The sequence below is a fragment of the Mauremys mutica genome, chromosome 4 (genome assembly GCF_020497125.1).
Source record: "Mauremys mutica isolate MM-2020 ecotype Southern chromosome 4, ASM2049712v1, whole genome shotgun sequence".
In the NCBI taxonomy this organism is placed as follows: Eukaryota; Metazoa; Chordata; order Testudines; family Geoemydidae; genus Mauremys; species Mauremys mutica.
Genome location: NC_059075.1, coordinates 130,484,732 through 130,503,717, shown reverse-complemented (window position 1 = coordinate 130,503,717; position 18,986 = coordinate 130,484,732). Strand labels below are relative to the sequence as shown.

General features: G+C 51.8%; 1 protein-coding gene across 6 annotated transcripts in view; it reads left to right on the top strand.

The window, feature by feature from the left end:
- Positions 1-18,986, top strand: part of LOC123369342 (maestro heat-like repeat-containing protein family member 7) — a 1,253,347-nt gene that overhangs the window by 154,025 nt on the left and 1,080,336 nt on the right. For 5 of the 6 annotated variants that reach the window (XM_045014828.1, XM_045014827.1, XM_045014829.1 and 2 more), the window contains exon 21: positions 18,618-18,731. In XM_045014828.1, the coding sequence (XP_044870763.1) occupies positions 18,618-18,665 (48 nt within the window). In that variant the 3' untranslated portion in view covers positions 18,666-18,731. Of the gene's footprint in view, positions 1-1,080; positions 1,202-18,617; positions 18,732-18,986 lie in introns of those variants that run through there. The other variant, XM_045014826.1, reaches the window with a different exon arrangement.

The window sequence follows — 18,986 nt, the reverse complement described above, 5'->3', positions numbered from 1 at the left end:
CTGCACTCCTGGCTGAGCCAGTCCTGGCTGCTCAGCCACCGACTGGAACCGCGCTCGGCAGCAAAAGGGGTTTCACTGGCAGGTTTGTTTCAGAAGTCTGGGAAGTACTTTCACCCGTCTGAGTGCATGGACTTCCTCCTCAATCCTATCAGAGTCCATGACTCCGTGGCAGCCAGGCACATGCTGCATGTGATCCTGGGGGTCCCCGGCCCAAACTTGGAGTGGGTAAGAGCTGCAGTGAGAACACCCTGCTGGGGGAGCCCATCCATGAGTGTCTCTGTCTCTGTGTGCTAGGCATTATTGGGGGGCAGGTCTCTGGCCTGTGCTATGCGGGGGGGGAGGAGAGGGTCAATCTAGGTGATCACCATGGCCGCTTGTGGCCTTGCAGTCTATGAATCGATAAGCCAGGAACTGGTCCTGTGCTCTAGGTCTGGGGCTGGAGAAGAGGATGTGGGATGGTAGATGGCTCTCAGGTGCAGCAGGTCCCTTGCACCCCAGATCAATAGGAGCACGAAGAAGCCAAGGCCCCCCTCTACCCATTTCCCTTCGAGGAGTCTGAGGCTCTGAGGAGCATGTACCACAACCTGGACTCTATCAGCGAGCTGCTGGCCCAGCAGGAACTGCTCAGGGCCCTTCTCCTGCTGGGCTACCAGCACAGCGAGGAGGTGGTCAGAACCCTGCTGGGCTGCTTACTGTCATGTGACAGGTACAGGGCTGGGGCTGCCGCTGCTTGCACTCTGGGTCCCCTGGACTGGTCGTGTTGCCAGGGACAGGGGAGTGCAGAACCCTCCAGAGATCTCCTGCTGCCTGCAGAGCTGCTGCTTCTCCTGGAGGGTTTTGCAGGCTGGCTTGCCCTGGAGACAGGCCAATCTGCAAAACCCTGTACGGCATCCCTTGGCCTCCCCTGGGGCTGACACTCAGATCCGGCCCCATGAAGCTTGCACCAGCCAATGGGGGCCTTACTGCAGCAGGAGGGCAACAAAGGGCTGGCCAGTGGCGGGAGACCCAGCATTGGTGCCAGGAAGGTGAAGGAGGCTGGCAGGACTCTGACCAGGTGCCATTGGCTCTCTCCCTTTGCAGCATTGCTGCGGAGATGTTGAGGATGCTGACGTCCCACCCCGAGACCACGGGAAAGGTCCTACGGGAGCTGCTCAACAGGCTGCGGGAGCAGCCTCTGTGTCAGCATCATGACATCTCTCAGAGAGAGGCTGGCATTGCCCCCTTGGCCATAAGTACCAGCCCCTGCAGCAAGAGAGGGAGCGCTGTATGTCCACATCACGGCCTGAGGGGGTCTCTCAGCCTCCCACTGGGTCTAGTCATTGGGTTGAAGAGAGACAGCGTGACTCTAGCCAGTGCTATAGTCGAGCCAGAACACGCTGAAACTCTCTCCTGGTGCTATTCAGCAGCACTCAGAACCTCAGGGTGAGACGGGATTGCAGGGTCAGCTCGTCCAGCCCCCTGCCACGATGCAGGACTTGTTGTGTTTAACCCACCCCCAAGAGGAGATATGACCAATAGGGGTGGGGTGTCCCGGGTGAGGTGACCTGTCCTCTCTACTGGGACTTGTGCTGTTCATCATATTCACAAATGATCTGGAAAAGGGGGTAAAAGGTGAGATAGCAAAGTTTGCAGATGATTCAAAACTACTCAAGATAGTTAAGTCTAAAGCAGACTGAGAACAGTTACAACGGGATCTCACAAAACTGGGTGGACAACAAAATGGCAGATGACATTCAGTGTTGATAAGTGCAAAGTAATGCACGCTGGAAAACATAATCCCAACTATACATATAAAATGATGGGGTCTCAATTAGCTGTTATCACTCAGGAAGGAGATCTTGGAGTCATTGTGGATAGTTCTCTGCAAACATCCACTTAATGTGTAGCGGCAGCCAAAAAGGATGTTGGGACTCATTAGGAAAAGGATAGAGAATCAGACAGAAAATATCATAATGCCACTATATAAATCCATGGTATGCCTGCACCTTGAATGCTGTGTACCGATGTGGTTGCCCCATCTCAAAAAAGATCTATTAGAACTGGAAAAGCTGCAGAGAAGGGCGACAGAAACGATGAAGCATATGGAATGGTTTCCTTATGAGGACATATTCAAAAGACTGGGACTGGTCACTTTAGAGAAGAGACAACCACTGGGGATGCAATGGGGTGCACAAACCTCGTAATGGGCAATCAGGGGTTAAGGAGCTGCTCTGGGCCCAGCCATTTCTCTGCACCACCACACTTGCAGGAAATGCTCCAGCTGCAGGAGGAGTTAAAAGGCAGGGCAGTGGCTGGTTTGGGGGCAGCCCAGGGAAGAGAGCAGACCTGTGACCTTCATCTCCAGCAGAGGAGAGTGGAGGGAAAGGCAGAATCTCTGCCCGTGACAGCTGAGGGAAGGGAAGGCCTTACACAGACACAGCCTGAGAGGAAGGCGTTCCCCTCTCCCTCGCATATGGGCTCTGAGTTTTGTTCATTTCCCTGTACTGTGGATGACCCCCATCTCACCCCCATCTCACGGAGTCCCTGGGTGATGCTCTGGAACTGCTCCCTATGATGCCAATCAGGACTCAGGTGAAGTCTCTTCTCTATGAGCAGACTGTCACCAGGGCAAGAAGCCAAATGTGTAGCGGCAGCCAAAAAGGATGTTGGGACTCATTAGGAAAAGGATAGAGAATCAGACAGAAAATATCATAATGCCACTATATAAATCCATGGTATGCCTGCACCTTGAATGCTGTGTACCGATGTGGTTGCCCCATCTCAAAAAAGATCTATTAGAACTGGAAAAGCTGCAGAGAAGGGCGACAGAAACGATGAAGCATATGGAATGGTTTCCTTATGAGGACATATTCAAAAGACTGGGACTGGTCACTTTAGAGAAGAGACAACCACTGGGGATGCAATGGGGTGCACAAACCTCGTAATGGGCAATCAGGGGTTAAGGAGCTGCTCTGGGCCCAGCCATTTCTCTGCACCACCACACTTGCAGGAAATGCTCCAGCTGCAGGAGGAGTTAAAAGGCAGGGCAGTGGCTGGTTTGGGGGCAGCCCAGGGAAGAGAGCAGACCTGTGACCTTCATCTCCAGCAGAGGAGAGTGGAGGGAAAGGCAGAATCTCTGCCCGTGACAGCTGAGGGAAGGGAAGGCCTTACACAGACACAGCCTGAGAGGAAGGCGTTCCCCTCTCCCTCGCATATGGGCTCTGAGTTTTGTTCATTTCCCTGTACTGTGGATGACCCCCATCTCACCCCCATCTCACGGAGTCCCTGGGTGATGCTCTGGAACTGCTCCCTATGATGCCAATCAGGACTCAGGTGAAGTCTCTTCTCTATGAGCAGACTGTCACCAGGGCAAGAAGCTCACACACCTTCCGCCTTCCTGGATCTGACCTTGGAGCATTCAGCATCCTCTGCCCCTCCATGTGCTTCCCACAGTGAGTCTGCCCAGGCAGAGTTCTGGGGAAGCCAGAGGGTCTTGCACCCCCACTTCAGCCAGTAAAACAGAGGTTTATTAGATGACAGGAATACGGTCTAAAACAGAGCTTGTAGGTACAGAGAACAGGACCCCTTAGCCAGGTCCATTTTGGGGGGCAGTGAGCCAGACACCCACATCTGCACTTCACTGCACGTCCCCAGCCAGCTCCCAACTGACTCTCTCCAGCCCCTGCTCTCTGGCCTTTGTCTCTTTCCCGGGCCAGGAGGTCACCTGATTCCTTTATTCTCCAACACCTTTAGCTGACACCTTGCGGGGGGAAGGGCCCCGGGCATTAGTTGCCAGGAGACAGAGTGTTGGCCATTTATGCACACTGGCCTTTATCCCACCACCTAGAAACTTAAGAAATACATAGGGGAAACTGAGGCACCCCCTACACTATTCAGAGGAAACATTAAGAACTGTCTCACTTCATCACACTCCATGGGGAAAGTCCTAAGATGGCGCTGGCCTAGAATGGGGGCCATACCACGGGAGGAGGCAGTGACTGCCCGAGAAAGGAAGAAAGTTGCCCTGCTGCCCGCAGCTGCCAGGAGGTGCCTGGTGGTGAACAGATACCTATCACACCACCCAGACCCAGATGGAGACTTTGGGATCATCGCAGGGGAGTGGTAGGAAGTGGCCCAGGGAAGGCAGCCTTAAGCATCCCCAGCTGTTAGATCACTGGGCCGGGGGTCAGAGCCTGGTGGACTGATAGGGCCTGGATTCCACTACCAACAACCCCCCAGAGCCAGCGCTCAGAGCTGGAATCAGGAGTTGAGGTCAGAACAAGGCACATGCAGTGCTGGGAGCCAGACAAGCGTGAGGGCAGGGTGAGAGCAAGCTGAAGCCTGTGGCTGTAGAGTCTGTCCTGCGCTCAGGCAGGGTACAGGTCTAAGCCACGGACTGATGTTGGGCAGTTGAAGCTGCTGTGAGGCCCATAGACCAGCCCTAACAGGCACCAGCCCAGTGCCTGGCTCGTGGACTGGCTGGGCCCTGCACAGAAATGGCTCATCCTTCATGTGGGTCAATCAGGCTCTAGTTCTGGGAGGACTCTTCACCTCACGTTCCGGGGCAGGGCCCTGGACCCTATACCTCCCCGGCTCAGCCGGCTGTATCCTGAGCTTCAGACCAGAAGCAACCAGCAACTCAGCCGGTCCGACCTCCTGTATGTCACAGATCACCAGCCCCACCCTGCCCCCCCACACAAACCCAGCACCCAAAATGAGACCGAAGTGCCACAGCCCCCGGCAGACTGGACTGTTACGTGCCACGGGCTGAAACCAGGAGGGGCTGAGGGGCACCAGAGCCTGAGGTTCTGCAATGGCAGGGAAAGGGTTAAGTGGGAGACACCCAGATAATCCTGGCAAGTGACCCACACCCCACTCTGCTGGGGAAGGTGAGAACCCCCAAGTCACTGCCAGTCTGACTGCGGGGGTGGGGGGGAATTCCCCCCCGACACCACACACGGCGATCAGCTATACCCTGCGCATGGGCACAAGGACCAGCACTCACCGGCGGCGGGAAGCGGAGCACCATGGCTGGGAGCTGGCGGAGTAGAGCAGGCTGGGGCTGGGCTGCTCCGCTTCCTGCTGCTGCTAGTGAATGTGTGTGGGGGGGAATCCCTTCCCCCAAGCCACCTCCCCTGAGTGAAACGACTGGGGCCGGGGTGAGGGAAGTGGAGCGGGCTGCTCCCAGCCCCCCGCTAATCCCCTGGGCCTGTAGGTTATAACAATTGGTTTTAACATTACAGTCGTGTGACTCATCCCACCAGGTTTAAGTAATACTAACTAGATGGAATTTATGCTCATAAATGAGCAATTCCAATTCCTCTTGTTTGTTACCCAGGCTTCTAGCATCAGTGTATCGGCAATTCAAGAATTTATTCTATTTTGCCCTTTGGTGCCTTTATTCATTTTGTTCTCAGCATCTTGATTTTTGAGCTGAGCGCTCATATCTTCACTCTTTTTACCCTCCCCTTTTGCTATTAGTTTAACCCCATCCTGACTACTCTAGCCACAGGAGGGTGAGGAGGAAAGAATAGAGAGGCAAATAAGAATGGGAAGGGGATGGGATGGGGGAGGTGGGGGTGAGTGTTCTGGGGAGGGGCAGCAGGAGGAGACGGAGAGGGGTGTGGGTCTGCAGTCTGAGGCCAGCCCTCCCCTCACTCTGCGGTGCTGCTAAGCCCCTGATGGAGAAGCCAACGCTTCTGTGCAATCTCCAGGCGCTCCTGTGGTGCTTTGCCCCTGCCTGTGCTGGGGCGGGGGGATGAGTTGCTGGGGTTTGTATTTGCTGGTTGTCAGGAAAACAAGGGAGGTGCTGTCCTCACAACTAAACCCTGGAGGTCTGTCCAAGGTCCACACTATCAACAAGGCATCGCTGTGGAGAAGCGAAGGCCAGGGAAGAGCCCTGGACGGGTCTTGAGGGGTGGTGACCAGGAGCCTGAAGGTAAACGGAGAGGAGGGTCCTATCCAGGACGGGAAAGGACAGTGCTGGATACACCGTATTGCTGGGAGGTGACTGGGAAAGGCAGAGTGAGAGGGGAGCTGTGCTGAAGAACCAGCAGGTGGTGGGGCTAAGTTTGGTTTGGAGAAGCCCCCTCCAGCATCGGTTAATAGCTTGCCAGGGAGAGGGCTGTGAGCCCGAATGCAGAATAAACCACATGTGAAACGGGTCTAGTGAATGAATCCCCAGTGGCGTCACGAAACCAGCATGTGATCCAGAAACTGCTAGTAATGGAGTGGCAAAGTGGGTCAGGATTCAGCGCCATTGGCAGAGCAATGCCGGGAGCTCAGCTCTGCATGAGGAGGAAGTGCTGGAGGGCAGGATGATCACAGGAGAGGAGCCAGCAGAGCTGTGTGTGAGGGTCATGGCATCGTGGGAGGGGAGGGATATCGGGGCGGGGAGGTCTGCTGTGCAGGGATCTCCAGAGCTGGGTTAGTCAGGGTGCTGACAATGAGGGTGGAGGTCCAGGGATAGAACTGAGTGATGGTCCGCTCTGAAGCTGCTGTAGCCTAGGATTGCTGTGTATCAGCAGGGACCTGCATAATGGTTAATTTCCCTATGCGAGAGACCAAAGAGCAGCAGGTGTGGTCCCTGTGTCACACGTCAGACGAGATTATTATGATTGACTCCCTCTGGGTCCGGTTACCAAGAGAGCGAGTCCAGAGCTGGGGAGATCAAAGTCTGCAGTTGAAGCTGTAGATTGTCCAAGCCGCAGCTTCGGGCCCCCTTCTCTTCCCCTGACTTTCTCCAGGAGAGAATGCCCCTGTGATCGCCCACTGGAGAATGGGTAGTTGCCATCGCCCCAACAACCTGCCAGGTAACCAACTTGCAGTATCCTCTAGATGCCAGCTTCTGGCACCAGGTGCTGCTCCAAACCCTTAGCGAGGGAGGAGTAAGCAGCAGGCAGGTCCAGGTTGATGATGGCTCCCCAGGGAGAAGACTCTGAGGAGCAGCTAATTGCTTGGAGAAAAGCCCCTGCTGTCTGAATCCGGCTGGCAGGCAGTGGTGTGCTGTGACGTGGCTCTGGAAGGGGAAAGATATGAGCTGGAGTTAACCAGCAGCAACTCAGACACATGGTTACTAAGGGGAATCTCCCTCTCAAACCAGGCGAGTTGCCCTCCCTCCAGCATTTCAAGCCCTGCAGGGAAAATGCCTCATCTGGGGCTTCTTAACAGCAAGATGGCTGGCAGGGCAGTGACGCCGTGAACTTCCTGGTGCTCTTTGCTAGAGCCAGGGCAGCTGGCCAGGAAGGGCTTGGATTGATTGCAGCGCTTGTCTGATAAGTGGCATCAGTGGCTGTGAGTGTTGTGTATTTGGTTGTCATGGTTTTGTTGCTATGGCAACTGAGTTAGATTATTATGGGTTAGCTCAACCGGTTTCAACCGGCTGAGGAGCTCTCTGTATATATGTAAATAAAATGGAGGTTTTGGTTAGCTGCCTGCTCTCTGGCCTCAAGTGATTGCTTCCTACACCGGCTGCCCCAAGGATATAACAGTGAGGAGACGGAACAGGTGAGAATGAAGGCCTGATTAGTCACGGGGCTCAGTAGAGCAGGGCCGCCCAGAGGGGGGGCAAGAGGGGCAATTTGCCCCAGGCCCCACAGGGGCCCCCACGAGAGTTTTTCAGGGCTCCTGGAGCAGGGTCCTTCATTCGCTCCGGGGGGCCCGGAAGACTCTTGTGGGGTAGGGCGCAGGAGCTTCTTGATCCCGGTCTTCGCCGGCGGGGGGTCCGTCCACTCCGGGGCGGACGGATCCCCCACTGGCGAATTACCGCCGAAGTGGGACCCGCCGCCGAAGTTCAGCTCGGTCTTCGGCAGTAATTCGGCGGCGGGGGGGCCCTTCAGTTCTGGGACCCGCCGCCGAAGTGCCCCGAAGACCCGTGGCGGGGGCCCCCCGCCACCAAATTACCGCCAAAGACTGGGCTGCACTTCGGCGGCAGGTCCTGCTTCGGCAGTAATTCGGAGGCGGGGGGCCCCCGCCGTGGGTCTTCGGGGCACTTCGGCGGCGGGTCCTGGAACAGAAGGGCCCCCCCCACTGCCGAAGACCACAGGCCCCCGGAATCCTCTGAGTGGCCCTGCAGTAGAGACCAAGCTTTTGTGACACAGGAGCAGAGGGATTGCCATATGGGATCAGAGCAGAGGCCCATCTAGCCTAGTGTCCTGACTCTGGCACTGCCCAGCGCCCAGGAGCGGCGCCAGAGTTTCTGGCGCCCTAGACAGAATTTGGGGGGCGGCATTTTGTGCGCTCCCCATGGGGCACGCAGGAGCTTCCAGTTCCATTCACATCGCGCCACCGAAGACAGACCCTCAGCCGAAATGCTGCAGGCGACAGCAGCAGTCATTGAGCTGCTCAACTGCCTGCTGCTGTTTTCTGCGGCACGTCGGCAGAAGGTCCTTCTTCGGAGGCGCGATGGGAGCGAACCAGAAGCTCCCGCGCGCCCCGTGGGGAGCGCACAAAATGCCGCCCCCCGAATCTTGGCTCCCTAGGCGACCGCCTAGGATCGCCTAATGGAAGCGCCGGCCCCTTCAGAGGAAGGTGCAAGAAACCCCCCTCCCCAGTGGATAATTGTGAAATAACCTGATCCCGTTAGTTAAAGGGTAGCTCACGCCCTGAAGCAGGAGAGGTTATAGTCCTTCCAAACATCCTGGGGATCTATTTTCAGGAGGGGAGGCATTTGGGGTAATTCGGGCAGCTGGCCTAGCATTGTCCCCTCCCCTTCTGGGCAGATCCAGCCCGTCGTGGAGCAGGTAAGAGTTTAGCTGAAGCCCTTTAGCGAAGGCTAAATCATTAGCTCTCCTCCCTGGGCTCCCCCACTGGATAATGATGGCTCCAGTCTCTAACCCTCCTGGAGTCTCCAAACCTCACTCTTTGGAAGCCCCTTGTTCCCTGCAGCAGGGCTGCATGGCTGGGCAGGATCAGGGTGTGCCCCTATACTGAGGGAGGGCCAGGTAGCATCAGTGTCTGGTGTGCACTGAGGCCGAGGGAGCAGAGGCGGGGGTGGGAGCCCTGCCTGCCCCTGCCTGAGCCCTGCCTCTCCCCCTGCGCGGGGCTGGCATCACCGCCATGCACGTTCCTCCGCACCCCACTCTCTTTTAACAAGAGTGGGCATTTGGCCCATTTGCTCTTGCCACTAATCAGCTTTGCAAGAGCAATCGGGACAAATGCCCACTCTTGCCAGAAAAGTCAGGACTGCCGGGACAGGGCTTAAAAAAGGCACTGTCCTGGCCAAAATGGGACATATGATCCTCCTACTACTGTGGCCTGCCTCCTTTCAGCTCCCTCTGCCCTGCCCTCCCGCAGCTGATCCCATCCCCTGGGTGTGGGCTCTGAAGTTTCTGTTTTGCAGGGCCTGCTCTCTGGGCCGATCATGATGGAACACTTTGGCTACGGGACCGAGTCTCAGTACAAGTGAGTGCCCATCTCTCTTAGGGCTCCAGGGGTGCCCCCTACCCTGCTCCCCCACCCCACAGGCACACAGTACAATCAATGCTCCATTTGACAGCTGCTTCTCTGACCATCCCCGGGGCTCTTGGGCAGAGCAGCCTACCTGAGGGACAGGGGGCATCTTCCAAACAGGGCCCAGGCACTGCTCTCTCTGCATCTCCCCATCTGGGTGGGGAGGCACCCTCTGAGATTCCCCACGGGCCGGTGGGAGCCAGGCAAAGGCCGACTGTCATCAAACCCCACTCGCCCGGCTCCGCTGCACAACCTGGCACATGCCAGCAGGTCCCTGCACTGGGGAGCAAGGGTCCAACTCAGGGGGAGGGAGAAGGGTCCTTGGGAGCCTGGCAGATCTTATGCACCAGGTGTCTGTATGTCTGTCCTCTCTGCAGTGGGCCCCAGCTGAAGGGCTCCTCCTCTCCCGTGGGAAAAAGATTTAAAGGGGCCATGCTCTCTAAACCTCAGAGGGGTTACACACAGGACAGGGGATCCTGGGCGACTAGTCACACGCAGTTGGCATGGACTACTAGTTCCTGCTGGCTTAAATGCCCAGTGGCCTACGTGCTAGAGACCCAAACCCTTAATCACTCGACAGCGAGCCCTTCCACGAGGCCAGCTCTGAGCACATAGTGCTGGGGCTGCAAGAGAACTGCAGACAAAGAAGGGTGTCGGTGGAGTCGGTGGCCTTCCTCATGTGCCCAGAGATTGGGTGATGAGAGACGGAAGGGTGGGTGAGGAAATATCTTAGATTCACCCAAGACAAGCACTGGAGCTTTCTGTGTTAGCTTCTCTCTCACCCACAGTCACTGGGCCAACCAAAGACATTCCCTCCCCAACCTTGTCTCTCATGTGCTGGGCCTGACAGGGCTACACCAACGCTGCAGAAAGACATGGCGGAGGCTGTCTTTGCCCAGCCATGCCTGCCAGAGCCACGCAGGAAGCGGTTTACGCCAGGCAGCGCAGGGTGGAGAAGTAGCCGACTGACCCCTTGGCCAACAGCACAGAGGCTGCAGCCTGTTCCATGCAGGCGATTGGGAGCCGTGTCTCACCCAACAGGGAAGGCAATGTGGCCGTGTCCTGGACCAGGGAGGGGAGCTGCTGCTGTGATCAGTTCTGGGCAGCACTCACCGGGCAAGCAGGCAGACGCCTTTGTGGTGTGTGTCGGACCTCATGAGCAGGTCCCAGCCACCCTGCTTCAGGATGAAGGTGACCTGGTCCTTGTAGCCAGCACATCGAAGCAAAGCTTCCATGGCCTTCACCGTGAACCTGTGTGCAGAGCGAGCCTCTTGTTACTGAGTGAACCCAGGCCCTGCCGCGTGCCTGCGGGCGACGGTGCAGAACCCAGGCTGGGTGTCGGGCTAGTGGTACCTGACGGGGCTGAGGGGTGTGGGCGTATCCTCCTGGTTATGCTCCTTCTCGTGCGAGCCTTGGGCAGGTTGTGACGGTGCGGTTCTGGCGGGACCCAACTGAGATTGCCAAATCAGGACCAATTGCTCAAACAGGGCAGTCACAGCCCTAGGCTGGGGTTTTTCCACCTCTAAGACAAACCAAACCAGCCAGACAAAGAGGACTTCGGTCTTACCCCACTGGCTAACCACAAGTCACACAAGCAATTTCCTTAGACACTCCAGTCTCCCAGTATCACCACCAGTGCACTCGTCCTGGGGATGAATGGTTATGAAAACCAACCCCCCAATAAAAGAAAAAGGTTCTTTCGATCCCAAAGGACCAAGCCCCAGACCCAGGTCAATATACACATCAGATCTTACTCACATATCGCGCTGTTGCCAATCCTTTAGAATCTAAAATCTAAAGGTTTATTTACAAAGGGAAAAAGGTAGAGATGAGAGGTAGAATTGGTTAAATGGAATCAATTACATACAGTAATGGCAAAGTTCTTAGTTCAGGCTTGCAGCAGTGATGGAGTAAACTGCAGTTTCAAATCAAGTCTCTGGAGTACATCCCCCGCTGGGATGGGTCATCCAGTCCTTTGTTCAGAGCTTCAGTTTGTAGCAAAGTCCCTCCAGAGGTAAGAAGCAGGATTGAAGACAAGATGGAGATGAGGCATTAGCCTTATATAGGCTTTTCCAGGTGTAAGAACCTCTTTGTCCTTACTGTGGAAAATTACAGCAAAATGGAGTCTGGAGTCACATGGGCCAGTCCCTGCATACTTCGCTGAGTCACAAGGCATGTTTGCCTTCTCTCCATGGGTCATTTGTGTAGCTGATGGTCCTTAATGGGCCATCAAGCAGGCTAAGCAGAGCTAACACCAACTTGTCTGGGATATCACCCAGAAGCACATCACCAACTTGAAATACAGACAGTATAGAGCCAATATACATAACTTCAACTAAAAATGATACATGCACACAGACAGCATAATCATAATCAGCAACCCATAACCTGATCTTAGACACCTTATATGACCCCCTTTACCTAAGATTTGGTGCCACTACGGGACCTTGGTTGCAACCAATGTTCTATATGGTCCCAATTTATATCAATAACGTCACACCCCCAATGCAAAATTGATGCAGGAAGGGATGTCACAAACATCACTGACTGCATCCCAAGGGCCCCCTTTCCTTGGGTCTGTCTCACTACAGCTAGTGTTGGGCTAGAGGCTGTACCAGCATATAACAGAAATGGTTTATCAAAGTCATGTTCAATAACATGATTGAATCTCTTTACAAACTTAAGGTAAAACCTGGTCTGAACAACAGCGGATTGGATCTGCTTTTGCAGCAGGGTTCCTGTATGTTTCATGTGATCTTGCCAAGAGCTAAAGAACAGAGCTACTTTATCCATACAAATTTTGGCACATGTTTGGAGCCCAATTAACATCAAGTTAAGATAGATAGTAATTTTTATAGTACAGGAATCTTGGCATTTAGCCATAAAATCAATTTGGTAGTGTGCCTTAGTTTCCCTTTTTATACAGCACGTTAGGTCTGGAGTGTCTTTTCTTCTATGAAAAGTTCCAAGATTGTCTACAGGCATTAACAGTGAAACATTAGTATAACACGGCCTTTTAACATAAAGTATGTCTTCATGCATTACTCTCAACATGTTTAAGGGATTTTCCACAAGATTAGGCACATTGCACATTTTTACCTTTCTTGGTAATAGCAACACGTTAGTAACAAACATTACCATTAGCAATAACAACAAATTTATTGCAAGTGTCCATCTACAATCATGTTTGTCACACCACACCTTTGGCTCAATACCATTGGGGTTTGGGCATTTTAGGGTTAACGTGTGGCTTCCCTTTGCAAAGTTCAGTTTTTTCTTTCCTCCTTGTCCTGCAGGATTAAACCCTGATTTCTCTTGCTTAACAGAATTCACTGGCTGATGGGGTGGGCTCTGTTTGCTAACAGCTATTAGCAAGTCTTTCTTCTCCCTGCCAGCCAGGTAATTTGCATTAACACAAACACTAGCTTTTAACTCCTTAGCTGCTATGGATTCCAAGGCTGGACTTTGTCTTACAGAGATACCACACAAATTCAAAGGGTCTGAGGCTGAGAGCTGGCTTGCTCTCCCCTGCATCTTTAAGAGTTCAGCCATAAAACTGTTCTGCTCAGGAACACCAGTAACCCAATCTGTCCTCAGACCCTGAAGCACAGACTGCTTACTCACAGATTCAGCATGGAGACATTCCTGTTCCAACACCATTGTCTTCCCAACACGCTGGCCACACTGTATCATGTCATTCAACCCCTAAAATAGCACACCATTTTTCACACTGAAAAAAACCCCACAGTAATCTAGCTAATAACAACAATAAAAATAAATTAAACTAATAATGAAATATGTGTGTAGACTGTATATGAGATTATTACATGAAAAATGAAAATGAGCTTACTTTGGGCTTTTACAAGGCACTTATATCATTTAAACACATTTGGTATCCTGAGTAATGATAACACTTCTTGCAAATCACATAACTAGGGAACCCACGGTCACCTTCCCTCACCCCATTGCAAAGGCACAGGGGTTATTGCTGGCTGCCCTAGGGCTGCAGAAAACCTTATGGGCAAAACATATGGAAAGAAGGGGATCAATTTGTACAGAGGGTTGAAGTGGGACTCCCATAGTGCATTAATTAACACTTAATAAATACATCAAAATTAAATATAGTACAAAGATAAGAAGCTGTAATGACAAACTTTACTTCATGAGAAGCATCAGGGAAAGAAACCCAGAAGGAGTAATGGTAGGGGGAATCCTAGGGAGACCAAAGGGGCTGGTAGAGGGAGCAGACAGAGAACAGGGGTAGAGACAGAGTTGCTGCAGGGTTGCCCCAGTTTTCTGCATCTCCTCCGGAAACACTGATCTCTATCACTATAGGAGGGAACAATAAATGGAATGCCCAGAAGAATCAATGATTTGAGGACAGTTTCCTGAAGGGACCCTTACCCATCTTTTCTAGCTTCAACATTTATATTTCTACTTAAGGTGCTTTGGCCCACAGAAATAAAAATCCGCACATCTTTCATGTGGTTTTGGACCAGTGGAAAAAACTAGGTACAATTCAAGTGACTTTTAAAATTGTCTATGAAACCGAGTTAACAAAATAAATGAGCTTATGAACAACTATAGTTTCAAGTGAAAAACTATAAATGGACTTCTTTGCAAAGAAATTGTAAGTTTTCTTACAGGAAAAGCCACAAACTGTCTGGAAAGAAAGAGAAGACTGAATTACTTGCCTAAGTGAAATTAAATACCCAGAGAATTGCTGGGCCTGCAATGATGATGACAGGGGCTTGCTCACCTGTGGCTCCCCCTCCCTGGGCTGTTGAGGAACAGCCAGGGAGGTCTGCATCTGCAAGCAGGCACCCTGCTACAGATGGAGCTCCCGTTAGCCCTGGTGGTTGGGAGCATTCCGGCCAATGGACTTGGGAGAAGGGGGAAGGCAAAGGGGGAGATTGTAGGGAGCAGAGGGGGAGGGAAGCTGTCACTGGAGGCAGAAGCGGGGGCTCTCTGGTGAGGGGTGATGGGGGCACAGGGGCCAGTGGGGTCTTTTTGGGGAGCAGAGGGTTGTGTGGGTCTCTGTGGGGTGGGGGAGAGTGATGGACAGAGCCAGCTGCAGCCCAGGTCTGCTCTGTGGGGGTTGCTATAGCCCCCCAAGGAAACCCCCTCTGAACTTTGTATTTAACGTCATCCCCGGGTGCCCATTGCTGCTCCCCCACCCCCAGGGCTGCGTCTGTCTGACAGTGAGAGACTCCTCCTGCTTTCTGCCTGCGGCTCCCTGCTGTGGAGGCGTAGCCAGGCAGCTCTGGCAACGCCCTCCACAGCTGCCATTGGCTGCTGTTCCCGGCCAATGGGCTGGCAGCAGGGTCAGGGCTCGTGGGGGAGGGGGACGGAGGCAACGTGCGGAGCTGCCCTGCCTGTGTCCAGACTCTCTGCAGCGCGCGGGGACATTGGGGTGGGGGGCGGAGATCCGTTGGCGGGAGTCACCCCTGAGGCGAGGGACCCGCACGTTGCCAACCTACGGTGTGGGGCCCCCGAAAGCCTTTTTAAACACCCACAAGTCTATCTAGCTTGGGCCCCTGAATCGCTAGCCATTTAAACTTTAAAGCCAACTCTTCTAAGAAGGCAAATAACCCCATTTAAAAAAACAAAACTATTTTTTTTTCCAGAATAAAAACGAAACTGCTTTTAAAAACCATTTTGGCCTCTCCATTTTCGGGGAGGAGTAGGGTGACCAGACAGCAAGCGTGAAAAATCAGGGTGGGGGGGTAACAGGAGCCTATATATGAAAAAGACCCCTAAATCAGTACTGTCCCTATAAAATTGGGACATGTGGTCACCCTACTCTCCCCTAACATTCACCTTTGTGATCTGGGGAGGAGGAATTAAGTTGTCTGCATAACTGGGCTGCTTTTGGCTCATTTTTTTTCCTTTTAATTAAAGCATTTTTCTTTGGGGGGCCTAACAGTATTAAACATTAAATCATCATACACAACAATCCTTAACGTTACTTTACCAATTCCCAAGTGTGGGGCCCCTTGCAGATATCAACGAATGTCTTGGGGATTGTTTGTTTGTTTTTTAAACATGTTTCTTTCATGCTTAAAATTTGGGGGCTGTTTTTGAAATAAAATGGGTGTATCACAACCATAGTAAGCACCCTACAAATACCCAGAGCTTTTACATGTTTGATTTTCTTTAGCGCAAACGCTTGTTCTAAAGTATTGTGGAGGTCTGTGAACCCTGGAAACATTTCAGTTTTGGGTTAGACCCATGTTTATTTTTGTAAATTATTATTTTAATGACTTTGAGTTGCTAGAAAGAGTGACCCATAGCATTCGACCAACCCCTGGATTATATTTCAAGTGTCCATAGCTTTCAACCAACTCCTGGGGTCATATTTAAACTATCCAATAGAATTGAACCAGCTCCTGGGTTATAGTTAAATTGTCTAATAGCTTCTGCTAACTCCTGAGGTTTTATTTCAGTTGCATATTAATCAAAGCTCACCATCCTCACTCACTCACCTCTCTTACTGTGGGCGTACACCCATCAAATTTAATTACTGATCACTTATACCATTAACCCCGATGGCAACAAGGGTGGTTTATCTCAGTCACTTTGGCTATGACCTGGGGTTGTGGTTAAAACCATTCAGTTCAACAGAGTGGGTCAGCTCTATTGTACTCAAACATATCTGAACCAGCCCTGTTTTTTAAAATGGTAAACAGATTTTTAGGGAGGTTCCCCTCTCACGATTCTACAACATATGTTTCAGCTTTTTGTTCTAAATGGGTATATTTTACAAAAAGACAACAGATCACACTGTAATAAGATTGGTGCCGTTATTTAGTAAGGACAGAATGGCCAAAGAGTGACATTATGTATTATATATTTTCAAAGTTAAAAACAGGGAGCACACCTCCTCTTGCAGTCCAGCAGAAATTCAGTTCAAGATTGTCCTCTTTCAACAGAAACTGTCTCCAAAAAAACTGAGATTTTTACACCAGCCTAACTCTTTGTTTCAAACAGATTTCAAAAGTCTGTAGTTAGCAGGTAGATTCGATCATCACAACTCTGAATTAATAGATACTTAAGGACTTTAGGCCCTCCTCCCCTAACATTCCCTTTTGTGATCTGGGCAGGGGGAATTAAGTTGTCTGCACAACTGGGCTGCTTTTGGCTAATTTTTTTTCTTGTAGTTAACATACATTTTTCTTTGGGGCCTTCTTACAGTATTAAACATTAAATCACCATACACAACAATCCTTAACATTACTGTACCCATTCCCACGTGTGGGGCCCCTTGCAGATATCAATGAATGTCTGGGGCTTGTTTGTTTTTTAAGCATCTTTCTTTCATGCTTAAAATTTGGGGGTTGTTGGGTGTATCACAACCATAGTAAGCACCCTACAAATACCCAGAGCTTTTACATGTTTGATTTTCTTTAGCGCAAACGCTTGTTCTAAAGTATTGTGGAGGTTTATGAACCCTTGAAACATTTCAGTTTTTGATTAGACCCTTGTTTATTTTGTAAATATATTATTTTAATGACTTTGAGTTGCTAGAAAGAGAGATGGGTTATATTTAAACCAGTGGTTCTCAAACTTTTGTACTGGTGACCCCTTTTCACATAGCAAGCCTCTGAGTGTGACCCCCCTTATAAATTAAAAACACTTTTTTATATATTTAACACTATTATAAATGCTGGAGGCGAAGCAGGGTTTGGGATGGAGGCTGGCAACTCACGACCCCTGAAAGATCCCGATCCCCAGTTTGAGAACCCCTGATTTAAACTGTCCAATAGTGTTTAACTAACTCCTGGGGGTTAAACTGTCCAATAGAATTCTACCAACTCCTGGGGTTATAGTTAAACTGTCTACTAGAGTACAACCAACTTAAACTGTCCAATAGCATCTGTGAACTTCAGAGGTTTTATTTCATTTCATATTAATCAAAGCTCACCATCCTCACCCAGTTCAACAGGGTGGGTCAGCTCTATTGTACTCAAACACATCTAAACTATCCCTGTTTTTTTAAATTGTAAACAGATTTTTAGGGTCCCCCCCCATCATTCTACAACATACATTTCAGCTTTTTGAGCTAGAGCTAGGCTCTCAAAACTATATATTTTTTAATTTAAAAGACAGACAGCTCCTTGAAAACAAACCAAGATGGTCCTTTACAACTTTTAGTTCACTTAAGGGCCACTAAGACATTCTAACAGAAACACAGATAGTCACAAAGTCCTTTTCAATAGATTTTTTTTTTATTATTTACAGCTAGAGACCCAAACCCTTAATCACTCGACAGGGAGCCCTTCCACGAGGCCAGCTCTGAGCACGTAGTGCTGGGGCTGCAAGAGAACTGCAGACAAAGAAGGGTGTCGGTGGGGTCGGTGGCCTTCCTCATGTGCCCAGAGATTGGGTAATGAGAGACAGAAGGGTGGGTGAGGGAATATCTTAGATTCACCCAAGACAAGCGCTGGAGCTTTCTCTGTTAGCTTCTCTCTCACCCACAGTCACTGGGCCAACCAAAGACATTCCCTCCCCCACCTTGTCTCTCTCATGTGCTGGGCCTGACAGGGCTACACCAACGCTGCGGAAAGACATGGCGGAGGCTGTCTTTGCCCAGCCACGCCTGCCAGAGCCACGCAGGAAGCGGTTTATGCCAGGCAGCGCAGGGTGGAGAAGTAGCCGACTGACCCCTTGGCCAACAGCACAGAGGCTGCAGCCTGTTCCATGCAGGCGATTGGGAGCCGCGTCTCACCCAGCAGGGAAGGCAATGTGGCCGTGTCCTGGGCCAGGGAGGGGAGCTGCTGCTGTGATCAGTTCTGGGCAGCACTCACCGGGCAAGCAGGCAGACGCCTTTGTGGTGTGTGTCGGACCTCATGAGCAGGTCCCAGCTGCCCTGCTTCAGGATGAAGGTGACCTGGTCCTTGTAGCCAGCACATCGAAGCAAAGCTTTCATGGCCTTCACCGCGAACCTGTGTGCAGAGCGAGCTTCTTGTTACTGAGCCCAGGCCAGGCCTTGCCGCGTGCCTGCGGGCGACGGTGCAGAACCCAGGCTGGGTGTCGGGCTGGCGGTTCCTGACGGGGCTGAGGGGTGTGGGCGTGTCCTCCTGGTTATGCTCCTTCTCGTGCGAAGCAGTGTACTGCCTGTGTAGGTGATGTGGAAGAGCAGAGAGATTTAAAGCTGAGGGAAAACCTCTTTCACCTCCTGCCTGCAGGCCTGCTCCTGGAGGATCTCGTACAGGGCTCTTGTGGCCTGCAGCTAAGAACAGGAGACAGACATCGCTGCAGGGCTTTCATCCTTCCCACGCTCCCCCAGGGCACCTAGAGAGGTGAGGTGGGCTGGGGCGAGTCACGTAGCCTCTCTATGCCTGAGTTCCATGTCTGTACAATGGGGATAGAAATCCTTCCTTCGTGTGTCTAGCCTGTAAGCTCTAGGGCAGGGACCATCTCTTACTGTGCCTGGAAAGCCCCCAGCACAAGCCCTCATTGCAGACAGGCCATCGAGGTGCTATTTGAACAATAATACACTTGATTTATTTGGGGTCAACGTGTTGTGTAGAGAACTTCCCACGGATGATATCTGC